The following is a 27,722-nucleotide window of genomic DNA, read 5'->3' as shown; positions in this document are numbered from 1 at the left end:
TGCAGAAGGTCAGAAGAGGAGAAGAAGAAGAGGAGAGAGGCAAGGCAGGGGTGGGGTGTGTGTGTGTGTGTGCGTGGGCGTGCGTGAACTTACGGGAATATGCCGAGGGGAGAGCGATGACAACCATGCTGAGCCCAAAGATCAGACAGACCAGGAGAGGTAGGTCGCTTTTCCCTTCACGTCGCGCGTTCGCTGACAGCTGCAGCATCACTGTCTGCTCTGCGCTCAGTTGGCTCAAATGAGACAGAGGCACACAGAGAGTCATGCGACTTTTAGGCGTTTGGTGAAAACACTTTCAATTAAGATGAAACTGCGTCTGCAGAAACACTTTTAGTTGTCACGTTTTCTCCTGCCCATGCAGCTGGATGCTGCTGCTGCTGCTGGAGTGTGTGTAGATGTGTGTGTGTGTGTGTGTGTGTGTGTGTGTGTGTGTGTGTGTGTGTGGGTGTGTGTGTGTGTGGGTGTGTGTGTGTGTGTGTGTGTGTGTGTTTTACAGGGGGAGAGCAGCATCTCTGGTTCCATCAGCGCCACGAGTTTGGTGCTGATGGGACAGTAACACGCGTGTGTGTCCCTGCCGGTGGATTTATTAACAAAGCGTGTGGATGCAAGTCTTCCTTCCTCTCTTGGCACTAATCTCCATGACGACAATTATACAGCTGGATCAGATTAAGTTGAAATAAATAGGTCCTCGTCACGAACGGGAGCGTGATGATCAAGTGGTGTAAAATTGGTGACAAAGCGGATTAATCATATTTGTGTAAGTGAGCAAGGCCATTTTAGACATCATGGCTCAATTACATAAAACTAAAAATAAGGTGGTTGACAATTATGTTGGTTTATCACGTGTTCAAAAAGAAAGCGAGTTCTCTTTTTACTTGAAGTTCAATGGCTTTATTAGGTCCTTGCTTCATTTCTAACATAGCGAAAGCAAACGCGTCAAAAAGTCGATTTGGCCTGAGAAGCATCCACCCCATCGCGCCCGTAAACTGCGGCCCGTGCGCCAACGGCGCCACATTTGCCGCTCGGGGCGCATGAAAAAGCGAGCGTGTGACAGACGTAGCAGGGGGTAACGCCTGCTGAGGCGAGGGTCAGAGCAGTTCAGAGAGCCAGCCACGGCGCGCGCTGGTAAGTAATTGAACCGCTCACCATGTCACGTCAAAAACCTCAAGGAAAAGATGTAAGCGTAACCGCGTAATTATCTGATATCGACGTGAGGGGGAAGATGGTGGAATATTTATTACCTAGGAGGCTGAATGGGCTCTTTAAACTCCAAATACATCCTTTAAAAAAAGAAATTATTTAGATTGTGGAGCTGTGTATAAAGGACACAACAACATATCCAGCTAATGACACGATACACAATACTGGACTCCAAAGAGTACCAGAGATTTAAGATATAAAATCAGTATCACAAATCATAACCTGAGCTTCAAAGAGTCCGCAGTACTGACAGCAGATTATGTTAATCTGGGTTTGATTGGAGGTATTTTTGGTAGTCTAAATATAAAGTGGTTCTAATGAGGGAAGAAAATGTGAAAATAGAATCTTTTGGCACAAATTTTGCAAACAGCAAAGTGATGTTGTAGAAAGTCATTAAAAACACTAATCTGGTCCTGCCAGCCAGTGGAGGCTGATCAATAGTGGAGTAATGTTTCCTCTTTGGCTGTTCAAACACAAGCACCGTTTTTTTGTTGTTGCTTTTTTGTTTTTTAATAATGTGCAAATATATTCAAAATTAATACTCCTTTTACAATGTTATTATCTTCAAGAGATATCCATCAAGAAAAGAAAAACTGCCCAGTTAGTTAAATATACTTAAATTAGTGAATACACATTTTAGCTTAAAAAAACAAAAAACTGCCAAACTAAATTTTAGGTCAGTTGTACAAAATCTAGAAATATGCAGAAATAACATGGCTGAGACAGGCAGTGCTGACTTGTTTTATGTTTATTATAGTAAAGAACGATGGTACTGCCTCTAAACAGAACTTCCATTATATTTGTGGTAGATTAGACTATAATAATTGAACCATATTATGTTTCATTATGAATCCTTGGGTCAAACATCGATATAATCAGCCATTTAGCTTCCCAGTCAGTTTTACTGGTTTGCCAACTAGATAATTAGTTAACTTTCAGCTGGTTTGCAAGATACCGTTTGTATAAATTATTTTATTCTGTTTTTAGTGTTTATTTAAAGCTAAAAAAAAAAACAGTTAAATGAAAAAAATAAACATTTTCATGCAAACAAAGGTTGTGTCAAAATCACTTTTGAATCACTTTTTTAGAAACGTTGTTAAGATCTGAGGATAGTTTAAGACAAATGGTCCATAGAGGTTTATTTTTAATCAACAGATCTGTTTTACAGTGGAGAAAGGAAAGAAAAAAATAATCCCACTGCTGTGGCTTCAGTAATCTCATCAAACGTCAACATTTTGAAGCTGTAATGGGTTTGGTGGTGCAGCGGCTGGCACCAGGAATGAAGCAGCAGCTGTAATTGCCCACATATCAGCTGCTTCTCGCTCACGCTGCGTTTCTGATCTACGTTTCCATGGTTTTATGATCAAAGTGTTACAGTGCAGCTCCACGCCGACATTCTGTCCCCCCCCCGAGGCATGTGACTGAAAACTGATGGGTCTGGGTACTGTGAGGAAGAGTGTGGATTAAAAAAACCAAACAAAACACACAGACACACACAGATAATGTGAATAATGTGAATGTGGGGTATGACTTAATGCACACACTCATTGCTGCAGATATGTTCCACTTCACTGCAGATTTCAAAGTGACAGGTGTGTACGTCAACTGCCACACCTCCAGAAAGTCAAGGATTGATGCCACACGCGACAAGAAACACACAGACACACACACACACACACACACAAACACACACACTAATACAACACATGCATTAGTCAGTATGAGATAACTGGATGTTCCACTCTGATGCACCTGTAACCCTCTCCGCCGGCTTCCCCAAGCCATAAATCACAGAACAACAACTAGATTAGCCAAATTAAATTCCTCCACCGTGCCTGTATGAACAGCTGTGTGTATGTGTATTCATACGTGCAATGCAGCTTTCTGTGTCATTTTCTGTAGCCTTTGTAGAGAACCCACTTTAAGTTACTCATGGGGATTCTGCTCTCCGGTGTGCATAGAAGCCATTTACTGCTGGTGATGAATATACGACTCCATGATGTATGAGGTGGCACTGTCGAGACTTAAAGCATGCAGGAATGTTGCATCAGGTATTGTAACACTTGGGTTTTGTTGTAAGCTTGTGGACGACCATTTGTGCACATGGTAACAGATTCTCATGTGCCACAAATGAGTCCAGTTGCTCTGCGGCTGCCAGTTCAGAAACTGATTAAACAATTGAGAATTAAAAGAATTCTTCTGGAAGAGAACTAATACAAAATCTCAAACTATCCATAATAACTTAAACATAAAGAAATGCACTAATCACCCATGTCTTGGTGAATCTGCTTCTGCATCAAAGAGGTTTGAAGTTGACTGCTAGGTGATGGAGTCTGATTAATAGTGTTCTGTTCTTTACATGCATCAAACACAGCCAGTGGCTTTTGGTTTTCTGATTAGTCAACCACTTTGTACCCTTCTACGTTAAGAGTTAACTGCATGTTGCTGAAGGGGTCAACTGTGGAGGATTACACTATTAGTGTCAGATTCTGCATTAATTACTGTAAGAGTTACCGTGAACAAACTCGTCCAATGCAGGCCAAAATTTGGAAACAATGCCAGTATTCACTGGATATCCAGAAACACTTCAGGTTTCTTATGAACTTTTATAATTACTCTAGGTAAAAATTGATCTTAAACAAGAGTTTGATGGAATAGTATTTCAGGTTAGTTGTAAGATTGAGAAGATTGGAAAAAGTCACAACTTCAGGGCAAAAGTACAAACAAAATCCTGGTTTGGAAACTCTGTATGCGCTGATGTTGTTAAAACCTTGTGAGGTCACTTCCATTGGCAAAAGATTTGTTGTCTCTACCTACACCAAATGACTTTGCCGGTGACCATCTTCAGGGACCATTGGCAAGAAGTCAGCAGCTCATCGCAAGGCGTTGCAGACACACGACAACTATGCACAGACAGACTCCCTCCGAAGAGAAACCAATCAACCCAACAGTCGTGTTTTTGGATTGTGGGAGGAAGACGATATTAAAACATGTCGGTCAAATTCAATCGTCAGACGTGTTTTCACAAACATTGAGCACATTTTGAAGGCAACATGACTGGGTCAAAGAATTAGGGCTGAAATGATTAGAGCGATTCGAGTACCTCGATTATTAAAATTCCTTAAGGAAAATTGACCTTTCTCGAAGCGTTAAGTTATATTTCAATATTTAATGTACCGTGTTCCAGCAGCGCTCTCACTTTGAGGCTGCCTTTTTATTAAATTTAATATCACTTCAGATTCTTGTATTTTCTTCAGGTTAACTTAGAAAGTGAGCTGTTATTGTTACAGATTAATTTTCTAAACTACAGAAACGTTATTGTCAGGGAAGCTCAAATGTGAAAAATTGGACTGATGTTGACATGTGATAGTAACGCTGCTGTTAGATTTACCGATGTTTTACTTTATTTTTATTTTTTCATCCAATTACTCGATTGATCGTAAGAATACTCGATGGATTACTCGATTACTAAATTATTCTTTTACAACAGCCCTAGTGGTAATCTTTTAAAAGCTGTCCATGAACCGACGGCTGGATCAAGTGTGGCCAGGATTGTTGTGTGCGTCATGATGTGTTGTGGAGAGAAACCTCAAGCAAAAGAAATAAATGACAGGTGTCAGGCAGGTAAGTACAGATGAACTGTAAAGACACATTGGGAGCTGAAGAGGAACAAGAGAGAAAACAACGAGATACTGGAATGAAGCGAGGAGCACGAAGAGGTAGAAACTCGATGAACTCAGGGCAATAAAATCCAAATTCCAACTAATCATGGAAGCCTGAGGGTTGTGAAAGCTGGATTTTGTAGTCCAATCCAAGAGACTACCTACTGTAGTTCAAACTTTAGAAAAACTCTTTGCTGGTTCTGATGAGTTGATGACAGAATGCAGTATCAGTTTGTTCTGTATGGAGCTGCACAGCAGGAGGCCAGTTAAGGAACAAGTGATCTTCCCTGACGGCTCCAGTTTCTTGATTAGAAAGGGATGTTACCACATAGTAAGTGAATCAGAAAAGGTTTGAACAGTACAATAAAGTATTGATCAAAATCAAGCATTTGTGGTAGGTAATGCACAAGCAGGTCCAGGCCATGGCTGCCCATCTTGCAACTTAAACTGATCCAAAATCAGTTTTTGAGAAATGCATCTGTGGGAAAATGAGCCATTAAACATTTCATGTCGGGATGCTGCGGCGGCGCAGAGGTCAAGCACAACCCATGTAAGGATGGGCCGGATAAATGATGAAGGCTAATCTGAGTTAACGTTTTAAGTTATGTGATGTAATGGCATAATAATGAAAGAACACACTCTCAAAGATCAATAAACTTTAAATTGTAATGAACACTTAATGCTGGAACTGGAAGACATGTTAAATATCAAAACATGAATAAAATAGAATATAATGAATTATGAAGTCTCTAAACAAAAATTGTCCCTCATAAAAGAAAGGGTCTAGTCGAGACCTAAGCACCAGACTGAAGACTTTCATCATCCAGTTTTTGGTAGAAAGAGAGAAAAAAGAAAAACAATAAATCATGCAACTGGAAATTATTAATCTTGTTATAATTTATCATTCAATTAATTGATTTATTGCTCATTGTGATAGGCCAAGACCTTTGTTATTCTGTGAGCTTTAGTTTATTTGACCAATAATGAAGTCTGCCAGTGTAGTTATGAAATGTGTGACCCTTAAACCTGAGTGGACTGTGCCTTACAGATTGCTTCAGCCGACGGTGGAGTACTGACTGCCTAACCCTAACCCTAATCCTAATCCGAACCTTATCAGCTCGGTGTGGCATACAAAACAGTCTGATGTGAATACTGTTAGCCTCTGAGCAGATTCCTGTGCAATGCAGAGCAAAACCCGGGGCACTAATCTACCCTCTTTCATTGGACTTAAAGGATCTACTGCTGCAACATACTGATGCTAAACATCATATCACACCTTTAGGGTTTTAGTGGAGTTTTTGCCTCTGCTGGTCGTCACAAACTATTTTGGAAAAGTTCATCTGTTATTCCACCTGCAATTACAAACCCTGAAAAATCATTGCACATATGCATAAATTACTCTTGGGAGGGCAACTCTCAGCCTAGAGTAAGTACATCTGCAAACGGTCCATGATGAAGCAGAGCCTTTGTCTGACTAGACCCATTCTTAATTTGCTGTTGAGGACATGTTTCACAGAATTCCAGTGAATGTGCCCAAAAGCTGTTCTTACTATAAAAGCGCCTCTCTCAGAGTTGTAGTTCATTGTTGCAGAAGTAACCACAGAGCAGTTCCACCCAAAACCCGAGGAAGGTCTGAATCACTCTGCAGAGAAGGCCCAAATTTGTGCAGCGTGCAGTGGGCAGTCAGGCTTGGCACACACAAACATGCAGAATTAAAAATCAGTTGTTGTGACTCAGGGGTGAATCATCCAGTATGTTCCACTCAGGCTATGATCCACTCGGCTTACGTGTTGAACAAAGGAGGTTTTTTCTGTGGATCCTGGGAGGGTGAGGAGAGATGGAACAATGAAGGGGGGATAAATGGCCGATTGGGGTGGGAAAGGTGGCCATAAGAGAATATGGCTGAAAGTTTAATAGAGCTTGTTTTACTGTCTCAGCATGTGTGGATCTTGTGTACAAACATGGTAATGAAATGGTCTTGATAAGAAAACTGTCCTAAAGATCCATTTGCTAATTTTAAGGTTGCGGCAGTAGGACAGCAATGTGAGCCAAGAACTATACATATTTGTTTGGGCATAAAAGATAAAAAAAAAAAGAGCCTTTGAGCAACAGATGTTTCTAGAAAACAAAAGGTATATGAAAAAACTTTTTGCAGCAAATGGGCATCAGAAAACAGATATGGTGTCTCAAGTTTCAGATTTGGACTGAACTATGTTTGCCGTCGATCAAAAGATGAGTGTCTAGAAAAGGAATGTTGGAGAATCTGATACTCTGGGCCTGTTTATCTTGCCAGAAAAGTTAAAACCCATCATCGCTGGGTACTTCAGGAAGAAAATGGTCCAGAACACAGGAATTGTTCAGCAGAAAAAAATAAAATAAAAAAATTTGTCTTCTCACTCCTGATCTAAATCCTTCAGAAGACATTTGGAGTATGCTAAGTAGCAGCATCGCTTTAGACAGGACCCAGAACGCTGGACAGTTGGCAAATGAGACATTTTGGAAACACAACAGCAACAAGGTGCCTAAAAGTTTTTTAAAGTGAGATTCCACGCATCTGATAGAAGATTCGTTGAATTCAGAGTTTTCTTTGAACTTCATCAGAGCTGCCAATAAGTATGATGCAGTTCAGCTCCAGTGCCTTGGTAACGATGAAGCGGCTTTGGTATATATTTTAGGTCTTGGCTTATTATTTGTTTTTATTGGTTTGTATTGGAGTGAAATACTCCTCCATCTAACTTGGAATGCAATCATCAAGAGCCGAGGCAACGGGAAATCATTTCATAAACACTATTACACAGGGTCTTGTGTTGCTTGCTGTACTATGAGCCGCCATGGGAAGACAAAACCAATTTAAATGTAAATTAGCAACAGCAAAGAACGAAACCTGCTTTATTATGCTTATAAGTGATACTGTTCTCATAAAAACGCAACATTTATTTATTTACATGTTTAAAAACAGTTGGCCGATGAGAGTTTGGCTATAATCCAAGTGCTAATATGTTTGGCAAGGAATGCTCTAGAATGCTAGAGGAGTTGATGGGCTCTTCAGGGGGCTTTGAAGGGACCCGAGTGGCTGAGCATAAGAAGGGAAACTAATTAAATTTCAAGTAGGAGAAACGGAGCGTGACGATGCAGAGAGGGTCAATAAAGACGTCGGTAAGGCTGGAATTATAGGAGAAACACCTTGGTAAGGGGACGGCGTTTATTTGAACTTTTTAACTGCAAACTTACACAATTTTAAGCGGATTGTTAAGTTTCATTGATTCGTTTCAGCAAAGAGGATGAGAGATTTGTTCTTCTCTTTGTTGCCAATTTTATTTAAGTGTTAAACAAAATTTCTATTGGTTCATTAAATGACATGACATGTTCCTGTCTCAATTTCTCAAGCATTACATCGATTAAGATTGCTAATTAAGCCAAAAAATATTTTTACCTTAACAGGACTTTTGATCGATCAACACAATGAATAATTGGAAAATGGAAGCAACATGATTCATGGTTTTCCACTTTATTCAAATAATCTGAAACGTGCGACTCGCATTTGGTGTGTATGCGTGTGTATGTGTGTAATTAATCTATGCCACACTTATTGACTTGAGTTACTGAAAATCAAATATGTTTTTAAATATTCCAATTATGGGTGGGATTGTATTGGATTTTTTAATTAATTACATTAATTTAAATGAGTTAAAAATTGTAAGGCAATTAATCACCTTTAAAAAAATACATTAAAGTTGGAACAAGTGAAACAAGAATATTTCTGTTAGGCTCTTAAAATGTATTTAGGTCTTCTAGGTTCCTAAGAAATAGCTCAGTGCTATGCCATTGGGGAAAGCTAACTGTAATAATACTAGCCTTCCAGTGAGAATATCAGATGTAAAATGAAAGACTATATATTACAGAGATTACTCTCCCATTATAAGGAGAAGGTATCCAGTAGCTTCCTCCAGCACATTAATCATCACTGCCTCACTGGAGGTTGCCGTAGTAACAATTGATTATTTAATAGTGGGCAAAGATTACGACTAGACTGCATTTAACTTAATTTAAATAGAAAACTGACTCTGCTTTCACCAGTGCTAAAACCATTCTATTATTTCGTCTATTATATTTCTGAGTCCATCTTAAGCTGTTTAATTATTCCGTAAATAATTTCAGTGTTGCAAATGTTATCGCAACAACAACCTTTCGAGTCAGCACTCTGATTAGCTCTAAACTGACCCGTTAAGGTTTAAACATATGTTGGAGGTACGAAGGAGAGTCATTAAAAAGGATAAATATAGATTTTTTTCTTATTATTCTTCCACCCGTTGCTTTAGCGACATCTGAAAATTGATCATGTCTAAGAGTGTGTGTGTGTGTGTGTGTGTGTGTGTGTGTGTGTGTGTGTGTGTGCACGCATAGTATCAGAGTGGACCACCAGGGAGGCTTTCTGCATAATTGAGCTGTAGAAGTTCTAATAAATCATTCAATAACTTTGATCTGCTGCTAATGCTGAAAACAAGACTTTGATGCAAAATTTTGAGTTACTGAAGATTTTTTTCTAATCCAAACACTTCTGTAGGACTCAACAAAGGTTTTGGGTTTAACTGCAATGCCCATCAGGACAATACAACAATTCAAACTGTCACTCTGGCTGCAAAACAGCATGACAAGGCTTCTACCACCATGTTTGACAGATGGATTTAGATTGTCTACAGGTTTTATTTGTGATTAAAAGTGTCTGTTTTGGAGCAGGAGCTTCTTTTCTCCAATGCATCCTTTAGGTCCGTGTTGATGTTCACTGTCTTGTTAGGATTTTGTTTCTGAGCTTCAGATTCATCCTTTTCTACAAATGATAAAGTTCATTGTTGCATTTTAAGTAAAACCATTGCTTATTTATTAATGAATTGAACTGTTTCTTTGGATATTTTAATGCCTCTCCAATATAGCATAGAAAAGACTTTTGACTAAATTAAAAATCTGAAGAATATGTCCATTTTCTTTTATCTGATTACTCGATTATTTTTTATAATCAATTATTCTGATGATGAATCTATAGCTGCAGGCCTGATTCATAGTTTAGTCGTGTAAAAACTGACATTTTCAAACCATATTAATCTACAATTTAACAGAGATCAATCTGAGCAGCGTCACAGCTCAATAGCTGCTCTGCCTTTTAAACCCGTCCTTGCCTGAGCTCAGGTTTCACACGTTTGCTCAAAATCAGTCATCCAGTCCCATGTGGTCCTATTATCTGCTGCTCTGCCGGGGTGTAGAGCAAAACAATCTCTTCCAATGACCTCTGAAATTGAAGTGGGGCATTCCCGTCACCTGAGGCTGTGTGGAACGGCTGTGTGTACATTTCTTCTCTCTCTGTTGTGTCTGCTCTGTTGTTACAGTATTTATGTCTGCAGTCCCAAACCTCATTCAGACAGGAGAACTAGCAGCCTGGGGCAGACAGTTGTAAGTGGGCATGTCTGAGGAACTGCAGAGTAAGTGTGCATGAAGTTTACAGAACAGGGAGATAAAATCTAATATGGCGTATTTGGAAGCAGAAAATATGCGACAACAAACTGAAGGAATCACAAATCTGTCCTATGGCTTCACGTGAACATATCTCGTATGTGTTTGCAGCCAGGTCGAAGAGCATGGTGATGGGCGAGGTGTCGCGAGGCTCGTGCAGGCCAGGCTCCCCCAGCCTCCAGGAGGGGGCGCTGAAGGCCGGATGGCTGAAGAAGCAACGCAGCATCATGAAGAACTGGCAGCTACGCTGGTTTGTGCTCCGCTCAGATCAGCTCTACTTCTATAAAGATGAAGAAGAAACCAAACCACAGGTAATGTTTCAGACATATCAGAAAAACTCACAAGTATAGCGTTGGTATATTACACAAACATGCTCATGGATTAACTTGGATAAAACAAAAGGTCATTTGAAAGTATCCAAGTGCTGGTTCCAGATGAAGTATTTTGTTTCACAAAAGCATTCCACGTTAAACTTTACACTATCAGAGGGTTCTCTGTATAACGATTACCAAGCACTTCAAAGGTTTAAATACAGTCAAAACTCTGCCATACCGTTCCAACACTTCAAAGTATTTTGAATGAGATGCCAGAGAAAGTACCAAAGTAACTGGAGGAAAAATTACCACCACCACCAATACCCAAGTCAGCCAACTGAAAGAAGGTTAGTATCAATAGCTGAGATGTTTTTTTTTTTTTTTTTTATTGCGCCATCGATCTTTATTCAATAGTAGCTGGACAGTAGGAAGGGCAGAAAGACCAAGGAAGACATTCAGCAAATGGACCAGGGCCAACCATCATTCTGAATTGTGTCAGTGTGACACTCACCTCAATAGATCTCAATCCAACGAATCACGTTTGGGATGAAGTGAAACGTTAGATTTGCGTCATGGGTTTGTAGGCAGCAAAACTGCAGCAGTTTCATGTTGCCATCAGGTCACCATAGACAAGAATCGCCAAGGAATTTATCCCCGACATTGAAATAAGGACATTCTGTTAGCACAAGGCTTTAGTACGGCAGTGAAAATCCTTCCAGTGGGAATTTCTTTGCTATTGCACCCAGATGTTGACTCATATTTTCCCAGTGAGAGAGTGAGAGAATGGAACATGTGATTTGACGATTATGTAACCCAGAAGAACGTAGGCATTCCTCTAAATGTCTGTGATAATCACCTTATACAATCTTGCCAAACTCTGAACATGTATCGATCCTGATCTTCACTCCGCATCACTACTTTTCATTTAAAGCAGTCCTACCCTTTAGTGCCCATTATTATCCTCCCACCCACACAGTGACTGAAGGCTTTGACAGTCTGTTCTTCAATCAGACCTTGCCAATACTCATTCACCCTGAATTGATTTGAAACTCCCAATGGATTTAGCTGCACCCTTACACCCCCCCCCCACACACACACACACACACACATACGCACACACACTCACCTCCCCCTAAAAACCTGAATATCTGACTGTCAGTCTACCCTTTTAACACCCCCTCCTCTTCTAATCGATTGGGAATCCAAAGGCTGGAGTGGAGTTGGTTGTATCTTTGTGGGGGTGAGAAGACTAATCTCGGAAACCGAACATGACTACCCCCCCAAACAGATAAAAGGATGTGATAATTGGCAGCAGGAAAGCCAATACTGAGGGGGCTTCTAGACAGGTTTTCTCCTCCCTTTCATCATTCAGAGATAAATCCACTACAGGGCAAATGGACTCTGGTTATCAGACAATGGATGATGGGAACTGCCATTAGTGAACACAAAACACAGCCCACCCTCAGATACAAGATTACTTTAAAGTGATGAGGGCAGAGAAGCTTTAATGGTCTCTCTCTATTGCTAAATGTTTTTAACAATATGTTCAGATGTCAAGACCATCATGATCGTCTTGTAGTCGTCTTATCTTATTTAGCACTGTTGCATTGCAGCAAGAAGGTCCTGGGCTCGAATCCTGGCCCAGGATTGTTCTGCATGGAGCTTTCATGTTCTCCATGTGCATGTGTGGGTTCTCCCTGGGTACTCTGGCTTTCTCCCACAGTCCAAAAATAGGACTTTCAGGTTGCTTGATCTCTCCAATTTCTCCTTAGGTGTGAGTGTGTGCATTGGAAGGCTAAAACATGTGTCCATAACAATGCATAGCTGAACTGTTTGAGGAAACACAGATTTATGAACTCACCACGCTTAACCAGGCTGCAGCTTCTCATGAGCTTGCACACTTGCACACAATTTCAGGCTAAAATGAATCTCCCATCAGTCAGCACAATCAACTGTTTGATTTGTGTTCTCAAGTTACGACTTGCCTTTATTCCTCTATCCATTCATCTTCAGCCAGCTACTATCCGTGTTATTCTGAGCACACAGCTCCCCTGGGATATTCATCCTGCCATGCCCCTGAGCCCCATCAATCCAGAACCCCCCTTCCACCTTTTCCATTTGTCTCCATAGCAACTAATGCTGCCGACAGCCCGGCCCTTCTGGCTGAAGCGGTTTTGGCAGACTCTGCACACCGTTTGATGGAGGGTGCCAGTGAAGAGATTAACGGGGGGGTGACCTGCAGAGGCTGGCATCTTTTTGCAGCTTTCTTGGCCCCTGCGTCTTGGAGGCTAAATGAATATTGATCTGGAAAATGTATTCTGATAATCTGTGTTGGTACTGGTTCAATCACAGAAGTGGCTAAACTTAAGAGGTGCAACATAAGAAGAGGATAAGAAAGAGACAGCAGAGGAGAAAACATTTTTCTCAAGAACATATATCAGAAATTCAAAATGAATGCAGGTTGGGATAGAAATAAAATAGTGGCATAAAGTAAAGATGCACTTCACAATGGCATGGTTATTTAACTGAATTTCTGTGTGTTTCAGGGCTTCATACCCCTACAGGGATGTCAGGTCAATGAGCTCACTGCCAACCCAGATGAACCAGGCAGGCACCTCTTTGAGATCGTACCAGGTGAGAACCAATACCTTCCTTCTTACTCATATTTGTCCTTTTTGATTTAATGCACCAGTCTCACAAAATGACATTCAACTGCACTTTTTCCATGCTCACTCCTAATATCCAAATATTCATCCAGCAGAGGGCGCCGTTTCTCTAGCCACTTTCCTCTCTTCTCAGACTCTTGTATCGTTTACCGTAGGGACTGACAAAGTGACAGTCACTTTCTAGCTGGCAGAAGGTTGTCTAGCTTGAAAAAAAAGCACCTCACCCTCCACCTCTTAGCTGCTTTAGATTTCAGAGGCGTAGCAGAGCGGTTATGCTTCACACAAAGATTGATAGAGGACCCTTGACCATTGCTTGTACGTGTCTTTAGACCAGCAAAAAGCTTTACTATCCAGGATTATTGTAGTTTCTAGTATAAACTGGGCAGGAGTTTTGACCACTCTTCAGAAATTATAGATCTTTGAATTTTTTTCTGGACTCCAAAATCAGTTTTGACATGCATCTGATATTATTCTTTTGGAATAACTGTGTTCAAGGTTAAAGAACTTGGTGGAAGTTGTTTCTGACAGTTTCATTTTTTATGGTACATCAGCATCACTGGCAATGTAGGGCATTCTGGGACAGACAACAGTGTTTGTGGACATTGCTTGTGCATCAAATTTGCAGGCGTATAAGAGATACATGAATGCAGAGGTTTTTTTCTTTTTTTTTAAAGTTTGTTTTGGTTCAAGTGGCTTTTATTTTGATAGTGAATTGACAGGAACGTGGGTAAGGATAGAAGGGGGAAGACGTGCAACAGGCCGGGACTCAAACCTGCAGCAGCCATGAGGACTAAGCCCTCCATAAGTGGGTTGTGGTTCTGCCACCACAGGACCGAACTGCTGATTGGAGATTCTTGGTGGAGAACGAGCAAACTCCATGCAAGAAGACCCCAAACTAAGATTCAAAACCATGACATCATTACTGTAATGGCAACAGTGATACTAACTGTACCACTGTCTATTTTACTATCAAATTGGAGGTTAACAAATAGAAAGAGCAAGGCTCATTGCGGGCAATAATTATATATTCCTCATGCTTTCCTTCAGCATTTGTTTCTCTGCTTGTGTTTAGAATAGTTGACAGGTTTGTGAGTGTCTGTGTGTTTTCTTCCTGACCAGTCAATATTACAGGGGGGTGTGATCCCCCCGAGCTTCAAACTGATGGGTCTGCACAGCTGGACCCGAAGAAGAGAAGGGAGTCTGAGCAAAAATTCAGACAGCTGAGGAGGGAAGAGGTCGAGCGGAAAGAGAAAGGGGGAGGAAGCATGACATGATTGGGGAAGGGGAAAAAAAGCATTTTGAAAAGATATGTGGACTATCACTGATGGAAGTTATCGCAAGTGTTTTTAAGATTTTTATGAATCCACAGGGAAGAAACTTAGGTTACGGTACTCCCTCTTTATCCAATCTAACCCACTGAGAATGATAGACAGGAAGGCTTTACTCACTCACTGCTGGGTGAAAGGGAGAGGCTGGAAGCTTTAGATTGCACATGGTGTTCAGCAGTTATGGTGAAATACAGGAAATCTGTATATTTTCTTTAGGATTTTGGTAAAAAGTGGCAATTAGGGTGATTGACACTAACAAACGGTTGCGTATCATAAGTTTAACTGCAATTGTGCATCAGCCACAGCTGGCTTCAGCTGAGTTGTAAAATGTAAATACAGAGAAATGGAAAAAACCTTTCAAACTGATTCTGAGATTTACATTTAACCTAGGAAGTTACCAAATTAGATTAATATGGTTTAACTTCTTGTCTGTAAAGAGCCATCACTAGCATATGTCCATGGCAACCTAGTTTGTCATCAACACTCTTATGATTTTAAACTGTGTATTTTCATGTATTCAATTATCAGTAAAAGTATTCAAAACCACATTTTCAAATCCAGCATGTGCGATAAACACTTTGAAAGCACAAACGGATATAACAGAGCATATTGACTGTATTTCATTTAGTTCTCTTGTTTTCCACTGAGGCATTGCTCTCACTTGCAACCTGCTTGCACTGCAGACATGTTGTTACAAGACACAAACACAATTACCTTTTAAATCGATCCTCCCCTGCCTGGCTTACTCTGACATTTTAAAATTCCTCTCTGATTCTGGAAATGGTGAGTCTTGAATCAGTGTGTTTCAAAAACACGACCAGTGAGTGTTTTCGCTACTGTCAAATGGTAATCCTCAGTGCGGCATGTTCTCTGATTGGAAAAACTATTGAAATCCTGAGCAACTTTCAAATTGGAATCAAACAGTTTCTTGAAACATTCCTTGTAAAAAAAAAAAAAAAAATTTGTAACTTGTACCTTTTAAGTATCACTTGCAGTTTATCAAATTGGTATCTTAAATTTAAAAATCAGTGCTAGCTCACCAGCCATAAGACTTGCAATAGGCAACAGCATTTTCCATCTTTCTTGTGTTAAAGAAATCAGCGAGAATTGGAAAATGACTGGGGCTATTTAAAGTAGTGCTAGAATTAGCACAATAAGCTACTGCAATAATAAAATGCAGCAATGCAATTTAATATTAGGTATTTATTGGAATATTGCACCAGTATGCTAGCCATTGGAGTTGTATGCAGTGTCTGTTTTATATTCCGAGTAGCCAAGGTTTTCCACAAACTTTTTCAATTTACATGTTGTATTATTAGCCTGATAAAAAGCAGCTCTACGTTCTGTGCTTACTTGTGACATTTTAAAATTCCTGTCTGATTCTGCAAGGCCAAATAAAACGTGCCGCAGTTCAGGGTGTTTGGACTCTTGGCTTTGGAGAACCGATTGCTTGCTGTAGGTGTGGACTGTGCTGAAGTTTAAAATTTTACCCAATCACTAACCAGAAAAATCATGTAGGTACTGCTCCAGTTTGATGCTTTGAAGCTTACCTGAAATTGCCTGCACTGTAAACAACCGTCCTCCACCGTGAAGAGAGAAGTGTTAAGTCAAACGAGATGATGTTAATTCAATATTTGGAGATATGGAACTGCATAAGAAAGCAATGTCCAAGCTATTGTATGATAAATGCTTTCATTGTTTCCAAGGATTAGATCGAGTTGGACTTGAGAAACACTTTCAGAGTTGCCTGTGTTCATGGAGCTTGACTGGCTTTATAGGTTTTCCCTGTGTGTGTGTGTGTGTGGGTATGAGTTTGTCTGACAAAACTTGGAGGACAGCCCATCTCCCAGTTACTCCTCACAGACGCTCTAAAGAGACAGAGAGAGAAACTTGTTCCACCCCTCCTCTGGGATTTGCGTCTTCCCAGGGGGGCTGAGAGTACAGACCTGCTGCCGGCACTGCTGAGTGAGAGAGCAACGGAAGAAAAGAGTATGAAAAGACTGAGGTGTAGGAAGCAGGGCTCGTCTGACGGTTTCAGTTTCTACAAGAATTGAGTATGCCTCAGCGGGAGGTTCTGGCCATCGGCACACCTACCTGTGTGCCGATCAGCTTCCAGAAGGAGCCCGCGTTGTTGGAGGAGCTGACTCTTCATGCCGGAGCCCTAGGCCCAAGCCTCTCCCCACTGCAGCCTCAGACATGGGGCCGGTCTGCTGCAAGCCGGACAGACTGAAGAAACAACATCTCCAAGGTAACAGGAAACAGATGCTGGAGAGTTTTTACAAGTGTGGCAGACAGTGAAGTGGAGACCCGAATGGCTTTGAGACTGCTACAGGCTAAGATTTACAGCACAATCGGAACAAACTTTTTTTGTGTTTTGAGTTAGGCAGTCATTTGGGGCTCATTTTACTTCTGGGATTTTAGACATTTGAGGAAGACTTAAGCATAAGGTACATAAGTGAAATGTGCCACCATGGCAATAGCCTTGACTCAGGCACCTTTTATCATGTTTGTGGGAAGAAGAAAAAATTTCTGACGATAAAAGTTTTAGCTTGTTTTTTGTGCTTTAGCATACATAGCTTACATATTTCACTCAGGTCCCTCAGGACCTGGTCCAAGTCAGTCAGTTCCTCCAAGAGACAGAAGCCCCAACCATAACTTCCATTTGGCGACTTAACTCATAAAAGTTTCTTTCTAAATGTAAGGAATGGTCCAACCCTGAAGAGAAGCAGAGCTACCATTGTTGCACACCTCAGTTTTTAGCAAGTAGCTCAAAGTCTCAACAGCTATTGTTGGGCTTATTAGGGGTAAAGTTTACCTTCGTGCAAACGACCCCCCAAAGAAATCGCAGCGCCCCCTACCGTCCTTTGAACACCCCCCCGGGGGACGGTATCACCCCCTTTGAGAAACACTAGTGTAGGGCATTCTGGGTAAAGACAAAAGAGAAAGCCTACAACCTCTAAAATCCGACACCACTCCATTTTTGTTTAGATTTTGTAAAGAAAGAGGTTGCGGTCAGTGTCTTCTTCAGAAGTTTTTGTCTAAAATCCATCAGTAGTTGTTGGTTCGACACCACCACAGGTGAAAGTAGCACCAGCTGCTCTGCCCAGATCTGGTGGACAAAGCTATAGATGGATCTACATCTACAGCTGTGTTTTCCTACACACCGAGCACCCTACTGCTGCTCAAATGTTCAAATTCACTGAGCAGGTTAAAAGTTCTGGTGGGAATCTCTGGCTCTTATCTTCCTGATAAGATTTTCCATCACAACAAGTCATTCTCCCTAATCTGTGGCATTCCACAAGGTGCAGTTCTGGTCCATTATTATTTCACTTTTCATCCTTCCATTTGCAGACATAATTTAATCTTTTCTGATATTTCCAACTACACTTACACTTCAGTGTGTATAGCCATCTACCAGATGACTGTGTCAGCACAGTCAGCACAGCCATCTACCAGAATACATCATGCTCTCCTCTCCCAACATGCTGTCCAGCAGGACTTGGCACCTGCACAAGCCCAAACGTTGCTCATAAGACCACAGTGTTCCTGTTCTTGATTAGTCAACAAATTCCCCTGACCTTTAACTTCATAGAAAATCTGTGGGTTGATGTCAAGAGGAATATGAGAGAAACCAGACCCAACAAGGCAGAGACCTGAAGGCAGCATCAAATAGGGTTTCCATTACAGTGCCACAGGCTGATCTCCATGCCATGTCACATTGACGCAGTAATTGCAGCAAAAGTAGCCTCAGCCAAGTACAGAGTGCATGAATATACATCCTTTTTATGTAGATGTTTTTCCAAAACACTGAATTTGGGGTCTCCTTAATATGCAAGGCATAATCATCATAATCACAAGACGAAATGCTTTAAATATTTCACTTTGTGAAATGAATATTTACAAAATATAAGCTAAGCTTTCTGAAATGAGTGACAAATACTTAAGATAATTTTTTTGGTAAGTACTTGTATTCCTTGACTTGATTTATTAATTTTTAGAAGAAATTATTCAATTCCCAATTCACTGTTTAGTCCCATGGCAGTTTGGGTACTGTTCATACTGAATATCTTTACTTTTGTTTTGTTGTTCTCTACTCTGCTGACCAATACGAGCACAAAGCCCATCTCACGTTTGGCAAAACAAAAACACATCTCGATGGTCCAGAAAGCTTTGGGGAAAATATGTGAAATCTCATGGATATTGTGTATCCTTACAGCGTTTCAGAAAAAGAGCAATACACCACAAGTGTGTGTCACTGGAGATACAGGATGAGATGCAGTCAGACTTCTCGTCTTTTTTGATAACTTTGAGTTTGCTCGGGCAGATTGAATCCCTCATTTGATTTCAGTGTTGATCATTTGTAAACCTGTTCCTGAATGGAGCTAGATTATATTTCTGTTCTCCTGGTTGGTATGGTTATATGGTGAAGCCCTGCTCATCATGAGAGTGTGACTTTAAAAAGCTGGGTGACAATGGCCCTCAGCTTCCATTGAGCTGCTGTTTAAATTTGGTTAAATGACTGTGACAACAATGACTGTGGCTGTGGCAACACCACCGCCCGACACTAATGGCTCCAAACAAGAAAACAGAGACATTCTCCGAATTACTCAAGTGCGTGCTAAAGAGATTTAAAAAAAAGTTATTGTTTTATTTCTTGCTTCATTCTGGTTTTTCCTTTTTATATAATTTATTATTTGGCAGTATTACCTTATAGAAATCTTAATTATGTTTCTCTTTTCCCCCCAAATTTAGTGTATGAGTGTGTTTATGTGTTGATATTTCAGATAAAATAAGTTGCTCAGGATTAGGTCAAGTACTTTGAGCAGAACTGATGGAGCCATCTAGTGGCGAGACTGATGCAATGCATCTTTGTTCACCTTTAGAAAACAGAAGGTTTGGGATTATTTTTGCATAAACCCAAAAGTAATAAAAAAAGATTGTGTAAAAATTGTTTGATTGTATACCAGTGTTATAGCAAACCATAACACATAACCAGAGGTGGGTAGATTGAGGCTGAATTAGAACAATTCCTCAAAGATTAGTGGTATTAATAACGATTACTTTTTCTACACAGAACCATGAAATTTTTTATTTTTCTGCCTCAATAATCATCCTCATTTAAATATTGCATTTGTGTTTACTTGTGACATGTGACTAAAATTGGTGGTTTGATGATTTGAAACACTTTCACACCACGGTACTGTGCATTCAGGCAGTAAGGAGTTCAACTTTCCTAAATTCTGATGCTGGCAGCTCGCCCACATCTTTACATGAAGGTCAGTATTTCTCATGTGAACACACTCCCAATAAGCAGTAGACATTGTCTATAATAATAAGGCATTTTTCTCCATGTCTTATTCTGCATATCATAGCTTATTTGACGCATTAACTTCCTTTCAAACTAATTCGAGACGCTTTAGTTTGAACTTCCCACACCGTTTCATTCCCATAACTATGTCATACGTGTCTCACACGTTCAGTCACCTGAACTCCTCTCTCAACTCCTCGTCTTTGTCCCTTTCCAGGTGGTACGGGAGAGAAGGACCGTGCCCCGATTAGCCATGAATCCTTCCTGCTCATGGCAAGCTCGCAGACCGACATGGACGACTGGGTCAAGGCCATTCGGCGGGTCATCTGGGCGCCATTTGGCGGAGGTAAACTCAAGCCTCAAGCTAAAATGCAAGGAAAACGACATGGTTTATGTAGGGAAAACTGTAGACCAACATTATTCGGAATAGCACAGATGTTAAAAAAAAAAAACAATGTTTGTAAAGTTTGAAGACAACCTCCAAAAGCAGGGAAAATTTTAATTTCCTGTCGGCCACACAGGCTCCAGAAATCTACAAAATGCATTTGAAACAAGATTTTTACGTTTAGAATGGAAATGCCAACATCGTGCCTCACCTTTAGCTCATCTATGTCAAGTTGGATGACATAGCTGCTCTGTCCAGATCCTAGCTGTTCCTGGCCAGCAACATCTTCAAACATGATCCAGTCTATCTATTTCAGGATATTTCCAAAATAGACTAAATTAGATCGCAGAGAGTTTCTATTTTGTTTCCACTATCAGTTATGGGGAAGTTGTTGGTGTGTATAACTGCTTTTGGTTTGATTGATGGTTGGTTGGTTGGATGCAGCAACCAATTAGTCTGATACTAATAATTAGCTTCACATCCCAGACTAGTTAATTTGAGAGGGTAGAAACATATCCAGACATGTGTAACTGTACAGAGGACCAAGGCGCAGCTGAACACCAGTGTCTTATGTTACCACAGGAACTATATTAATAGGAACATAAATTTGGAGTAAGTCACCAATAATATAGTGGATGACATCACTGGCAGACATTTGTAATTCTGTCTCAGGCAGACACTTCTTTAACTTACATTATTAAACTACTTCAAACTTTTTTTTGTATAGACTATATTGCTTAGAATATAAAACTTTAAAGGAATATATAACAATGTGTAGAACTACGGTGGAAATGTAAAAGCTAGCCCTATTAGTTAGCTTTGCAGCATTAATTTAACGACGTCTTGCTGGATGGAGCCAGTCAGCTCAAATCTTACAAGAAAAAGAAACAGCTCTTTTGAACTATAACAGTGTGAGGTAATTTGCAACAATTACATCAATGGAGCTAATAAAGTGGGTTCTGAGTGTGGCTCGGTCATGTTTCACAGGTCCCGGAGGGGCGTGTGTTTGTGTGCGTCTCGTCTCGGCTCACAGTCCAGAATAGACCTGTCGCCAGCTCTCCGAGCTGAGCTAAACAGCACTCCAACCTCATCATGTTCTTCTGCTGTGTTGCAGCCATCTAGTTTGCCACTTGACTCAGTTCTGGAGTTTGGAAATGAAGAATTAATCCCCTGGTTCCCGGAGTGAAATGCCAGACACGGGATGGATTAACGTAGTGAAATGCGGCTTTGGGATGTATGAAAGACGCTCTCTGCTGCCATGCAGCTCCTGCATGGTGAAGTACCACGATTACTGCGAGCTGTCGGCCAACTGTGAATGCTGCAGCCAGTCAAACAGTAATTAGATGCTAATTCAATACACCTGCGCTGTCAGGGTAACTGGTTTAAGCTCACTATATTTATGTTTTTATTAAGTATTAAGTTGAATAAATAGCACTGAACTAATTATAAAAGTTAGTAGGGACTAAAGTTGGGGGTGAATTGTGTTGCTCTAACATTTTGTCTTAATGTATCATTTTAAAATCACTTTTATATTCTTTATTGCATTATGGTCCTGCACTTTATCAATTTTAGTTTGTACCAAAAAAAAATTTACTTACTTTCTTAAAAATACACTACATAATTTATTATATCTAGAAATTAGCAACATAAATAGGACATTATGATCATAATGCATATGTATAGATGTATACACGGACGGACAGACAGGCAGACAGATAGGATGCATTACACTCCTCAGATGCACAAATATCATGTATGTGCATTTAGACTTTCAAATATGTTTGAGAGATAAATTCACAATGTTACCACTATTTATTGTTTGAATAAAGTAAATAAATGTTTGTTACTGACTGGCTGTACTCCCAAGAGCAGAAAAAGGGAATACATGGATAAGACGGTTTCACGCTGTGCGTATGAATGTATAATCAGATATAAGCATTTGGTGGGGGGTCAGGTTTTCACAGATTTCAGCTATTTGCAGGTTTGGGTTGTGACCACTCACAGTACTCAGTCCCACCAGTTTTTCATCACTCTCCGATAAGGGAAATTCACGCAAAATAAGCAGATTCCCACAATTTTCCATGCCAATGAATAATTGTGAGTTTACTGCAAATTTTCTGCAAAAATTTAAAAAACTTTGGGTTTAAGTCGCTGCTCACTACCTCCACACAGCAAAGCCTCGAACAATTTCTTGCAATCAGACTTTCTGTTTCAAATGTTCATCTTCAGGAATTTTTGGCCAACGTCTGGAGGACACAGTGCAGTTTGAGAGGAAGTTTGGCCCCCGACTGGCACCGCTGTTGGTAGAGCAGTGTGTGGACTTCATCAGAGAGAGGGGCCTGGATGAGGAAGGTCTCTTTCGGATGCCTGGACAGGCCAATCTGGTCAAAGATCTTCAAGAGGCCTTCGACTGCGGAGACAAGCCTTTGTTTGACAGGTAAAGGGCAGAGGTTGGAACGTTTGACAAAATCCAATATCAAGTCTCTGTGACTTTTACAGTTCTGATAGTACTTTTTTTTTTTTTACATGTACTGATTTACAGTAACACAGACGTCCACACGGTGGCATCCTTACTGAAGTTGTACCTGAGAGAACTGCCTGAACCAGTCATTCCTTTCTCCAAATATGAGGACTTTCTAACCTGTGCACAGCTTTTGGCCAAAGACGAGGAGGAGGTTTGCATGGTTTATTTGTAAGGAGTTTTGGTGCCATCATGTTCACAATAACTAATGTATTTTGTTTTAAATCAGGGGATCCAGGAGCTTGGGAAACAAGTTAACACTCTACCTCTGCCTAACTACAATCTCCTCAAGTACATATGCAAGTGAGTCCTCTTCCTTTCAACGCAACCTCAGCAAACAATTTGTCTTTCTTTTAGCCTAACTTTGGGAATGTTTTGTTTTTTCAGGTTTCTTGATGAGGTTCAGTCCCACTGCAACGAGAACAAGATGAGCGTTCAGAACCTGGCCACAGTATTTGGACCAAATATCCTTCGAACCAAGATGGAGGACCCGGTTACTCTCATGGAAGGTATGAATACCAAATACACGACGGCTCGCAAATGTTTTCATACCCCTTAAACCTCTTTACATTCTATGATGCTTGAACACCAACACAATGTAGTGCATAATTGTAAAGGGAATGGTTTCACTGCTGGTTTTCTTTGATATTTATCAAGCCTTTATTTCATTAAGGTTTCAAGGTCTTCACAAATCTTTGCATTTAAATTCAATTACACTGAGGGCGACTCAACTGGAAACTTTCTGAATGCAATTCCACTGAGTTTTACTTAAAGGTTTTAGAGTTAAGGGGGTTAAACAGAAATGCACGCCATGCTTTTCAGAAAAACATAAAAACTCCATACTACTTTGTGTTAGTCTTTTGCATAATTACAATAACCTTTTGCATGCACATTGTCCAGGAACTTCTCTGGTCCAGCACCTAATGACAGTCCTCATTAGGGAACACCAGCGATTATACTCAGGGAGGGAGCACGAAGGACCTGCTTTGCCCCTAATGGAGTTACCTGCCCAAGGACATCAGCTCCAACACCGCAGTCTGGGAGCGTGGATATCTGAGGAGGACCTACAGAGCGGTCCAGGTTCCAACACTGAACAAGAACTCCACAGCAGTGCCTCATCTCTGGACACCAAACTGTCTGCGGCCATCACCCCTAACCCAAACCCTGGACCAAAAACGGCGCCTTCAACGGGGAAAGGAGAGCCCGTTGTCAGTCCAAGTAAACAAGCCAAGACCATGCCTTCCTGGAAATACTCTTTCAAAAGTTCTTCAACTCCCCGTTCACAGCCACAGGCTAAGCAAGTTATCACAGGTGCCACAGTGGCAGATACAAGTGCTCCTTCCGGTGGTGGAGGTAACTGGCTCATGAATGGTCTGTCCTCCTTGAGAGGACACCGCCGCACTTCTTCAGGGGAGCGATCCACCAGAGATCGTGACTCTACCGGGTCGTCCCAGAGATTGTCCACTTATGACAATGTCACGTCTTCCTCCAGCACGGGGAGCGTTCCCAGTGTTTCCAGCACACCGTGGTCGAGCTCTTCTTGCGATATCTCCATTCCAGACTCCGGCGGAGAACCTCAGACACATCAGAACTTTGGAGGTGGAGCGGATAGCGATGAGAGGACTGAGTGGACAGAGAGCCAGAGGGAGACTGAGAGGGAAAAGGAAGAAGGGAGGACGATGGAGCCAGGGGTGGACATGGACGGATGTGAGGCCATGGAGCTTTGCAGCAGCAGCGCAGCATTCGGTGAAAGCGAAAACGTACTCACGGTGGCAGGAGTGCCGTCCATTATTATGACAGAAGTCGGAGATGTGACTACCCTGACCCTGAACACTCTAGTGGAGGAACTGAAGGAGGAGTTGAGGAAACAGAGGACAACATATGAGACCAGGATTCAGAAGTAAGTAGAGAAAACAGGATCTTTGAACAATGAAAAGCAAAAATACTATTTTCTTATTTTTATCAGCATGTATAACTGTTATGACAGCAGCCATATGCAGCTGGATATTATTTATGAATCCTGCTGTTCTGTTTCTGGCTTCTGAGGTTTATTAGAGAACATTAGAAAACAACCAGCATTATGAAAATTAAGGAACACCGCACACAGGTGAGGGACAATGCTGTGGAGAGGTTTAAAATAAGGTTAGGTTTAAAATAATATCCTTTGACCACTGTTCAAGCCATAATTTGTGAATGGAAAGAGTTTGGCATAAATGCAAACCTACCAAGAGATAACCGTCTAAGAACCAGCTAAGAACCTAGGCAACAGGAACAACAATCACACAAGCAGCCATTTTAACTGTGGAGGTGTTGATCGCAAAGACTTTGTGAAGTTAGACAGTCAAAAATCAACTGTAATGACTTGGTCTGTCATAAAGGAAAAAAATGTTAGTCATTCTGTAAGATATGTGACAGTCTCAAATGAGATACTTAATTAGCAAGCTAGCTAGTCAGCTTGCAAAATGCAGATTCGGAATAGATACATCATCTCATACGATCACCCCTGACTTTTGTCTGTCATCTGCTGCACCCCTTCAGATTGGAAGAGTCCAGCACAGCGCTGTGTGCCCAGGTGGAGCGTTTAGAACAAGAGATGGAGCAAGAGAAGAAGAAGCAGCGCATGCTGGAAATCAAGCTGCGGAACTCTGAGCGGGCGCGGGAAGACGCCGAGAATCGCAACCGCCTCCTGGAGAAGGAGATGGAGGATTTCTTCTCCACGCTGGGCAATCTGGCCCTGGGCTCAAGGACAAGCGACATTTGACTCAACATGAATTTCCTGTTTTAGCATTAGCAAAAAAAGCGGCACAGCCATCAACTGACGTCTGTGGGCTTGAAGCAGCAGGATGCTTCTTTAAGGAAATAACTAACAGTAGAAGAAAGAAAGGAAGCACTCTGTTGCACATTTCCAACAAGCTTGAAGTTGATGAAAAGAAACGCTGAAGGACGCCAATGTCGTCATTGATCTGCGAGACGGTGCTTAGGAGGGTTGACTCTTTGGCATGCTTAAAACTGAACATGAAGATGGAGCTCCTATAGTTAGCATTCCCCGTTCACTGAGGTTTCATGTTTCTAATGAAGGCAGTGTCATAAACGTCTCAGGTGCCTGTTTCATGACTGAAACGTGGTAACATAACTTCCCCAAAGCTTTGTGCCGGAGAGCGCTTTTTCAACCACTATTTTCCATTGGTCTTGTGCTAACACTGTAGAATTGTAGGAAGCATTTATTATTTATTTATATTTACAGAAGCAATAGTTTGAGATTTGATCAAATCTGCTTTTTGCCTTTTGCTTGATAATGTGATTCTCAAACTTTTTATAACTGTCACCATCTCAGTAAATATCACACTTTTGGGCCAAAAAACACCATCTTGTCCAGATATATATTATTTATGTTGTCACTTATTTTAAAACTGTCACAACAAAATATGGAGTTTTTCAATTTCTTTAAAGGTCTCCAAGTCAGAGTTCCCAGTGAGAAACATAGTTTTTTTCTCACCGGCCCCAATTTAGAAATTCAACATGGCTACCTTCCATGTGAAATTGATAGATAAAAAGAAAAAGAAAAGGCTGTTTATGGGAATGTATGATATCTTGTGCCATTAAATCTGTCATATTCTACTGTACAACATCTTTTAAGGGAACCTGAAGAAACATTGTTATTGGCTGACAGACGTCAGCTTTGAATACAGAATTTTCCAAATCTAGCTGGTTCTTAATATGGAACTGGTTAGGCTGAGTTTTATCCAAATCCCAGATTCAAGTGTCAACTTCAGGGGCAAAAAACCTTATCAAAAGTCAGCAGAACTTGTTGCTTCACTTTCACATTACTTCCGACAGGGATTATAAAACTTTTTTTCCACTGCACTTCTATTTCGAAAATTTTCTGATGAAAGAACAGGGTCTAAATTACAGACTACATGTTCCCATCTATCTTGCAAATATTTATTGCTAAATTTAGCTAAAATTCTTGTGAAGGGAGTCCTAAGGGATTGTACCTTAGTACCTTAGTTTGAGAACTACGGCCTTAGGTAAAATAAAACTTTGACCAATATTTGTACCCAAATATGTACATATGTTGCTGCTACTTGCTATTTGTTAGGATAACACCAGATCAAGAAACAACTAGCCACATAAACTCATTGAAAAAGTTCTCAAATACTCAGTAATGTATGGTGAAATCTACTTCTGTTCAAATGTTGAGACTATTTGATTAGAAAAAGGAGTTTGGGCTGGGTTACCCAAGCTAACTGGGTTTAGCTATTGCATACATTGCTAGGTCAGTTGATCATTTGCTCAGTTGTTTGTTTTGGAAAAATGAACTAATCAGTGGTCAGTGTGTCTTCCTACCTGGTCGAATAAAATGATCTGAATACAAGATAAGCAATTTACCTTTAAATAACTTGGCTGATTGGATAATGTGCAACAACAACTTTAGCAGATGTCTTTCTATTTTCCATATTTGTACTTCAAACATTGTGGGGGAGGTTTAACATTATGTTTGTGTATTGTGTTAACAAAAGGAGGTATCAATGAACTAGATTTTCAATTTCCTAAGTAAAACCTAAACACATCTGGACTGGATGCCTGCCACAGCTGCCTCAATCCCATTCTACATGGTTTCTGAGTCCATTCAATGGCAAATCCTGGCTGCTCTGTTGGGCCCTCACATTGTTAATGTCTGTCAGGTATGAAGGGTTACGTTTACAATTCCTCAATATTTGGTTAGCATTAGCAAACAAAATATTTACCCCCAAATTAAATATTTAGTTGGTATTAGAAAACAACTATATTTAGATTTGAACTAAGTTCTTAATTTGCTAATGCTAGCTAAAA

General features: G+C 40.7%; 1 protein-coding gene across 3 annotated transcripts; it reads left to right on the top strand.

Annotated features, from left to right (window-relative positions):
* Positions 1-27,722, top strand: si:dkey-191m6.4 (rho GTPase-activating protein 22). 3 transcript variants are annotated; one of them, XM_055057445.1, is made up of 10 exons: positions 1-159; positions 10,479-10,678; positions 13,228-13,315; positions 20,201-20,329; positions 22,598-22,805; positions 22,911-23,043; positions 23,119-23,192; positions 23,277-23,398; positions 23,790-24,789; positions 25,428-27,722. In XM_055057445.1, the coding sequence occupies exons 1-10, from the start codon at positions 117-119 to the stop codon at positions 25,648-25,650; spliced, it is 2,220 nt and encodes a 739-aa protein (XP_054913420.1). In that variant the 5' UTR covers positions 1-116; the 3' UTR covers positions 25,651-27,722. The 3 variants fall into 3 exon arrangements, with proteins under 3 accessions (XP_054913420.1, XP_054913421.1, XP_054913422.1); XM_055057446.1 differs by lacking the exons at positions 1-159; positions 10,479-10,678; positions 13,228-13,315 and adding an exon at positions 16,565-16,923; XM_055057447.1 differs by lacking the exons at positions 1-159; positions 10,479-10,678; positions 13,228-13,315; positions 20,201-20,329 and adding an exon at positions 21,133-21,703.

This window comes from Poeciliopsis prolifica, unplaced genomic scaffold (genome assembly GCF_027474105.1).
Source record: "Poeciliopsis prolifica strain line A6 unplaced genomic scaffold, Auburn_PproV2 SCAFFOLD048, whole genome shotgun sequence".
Taxonomy (NCBI): Eukaryota; Metazoa; Chordata; class Actinopteri; order Cyprinodontiformes; family Poeciliidae; genus Poeciliopsis; species Poeciliopsis prolifica.
This window is presented reverse-complemented; position numbering and strand designations above follow the sequence as displayed.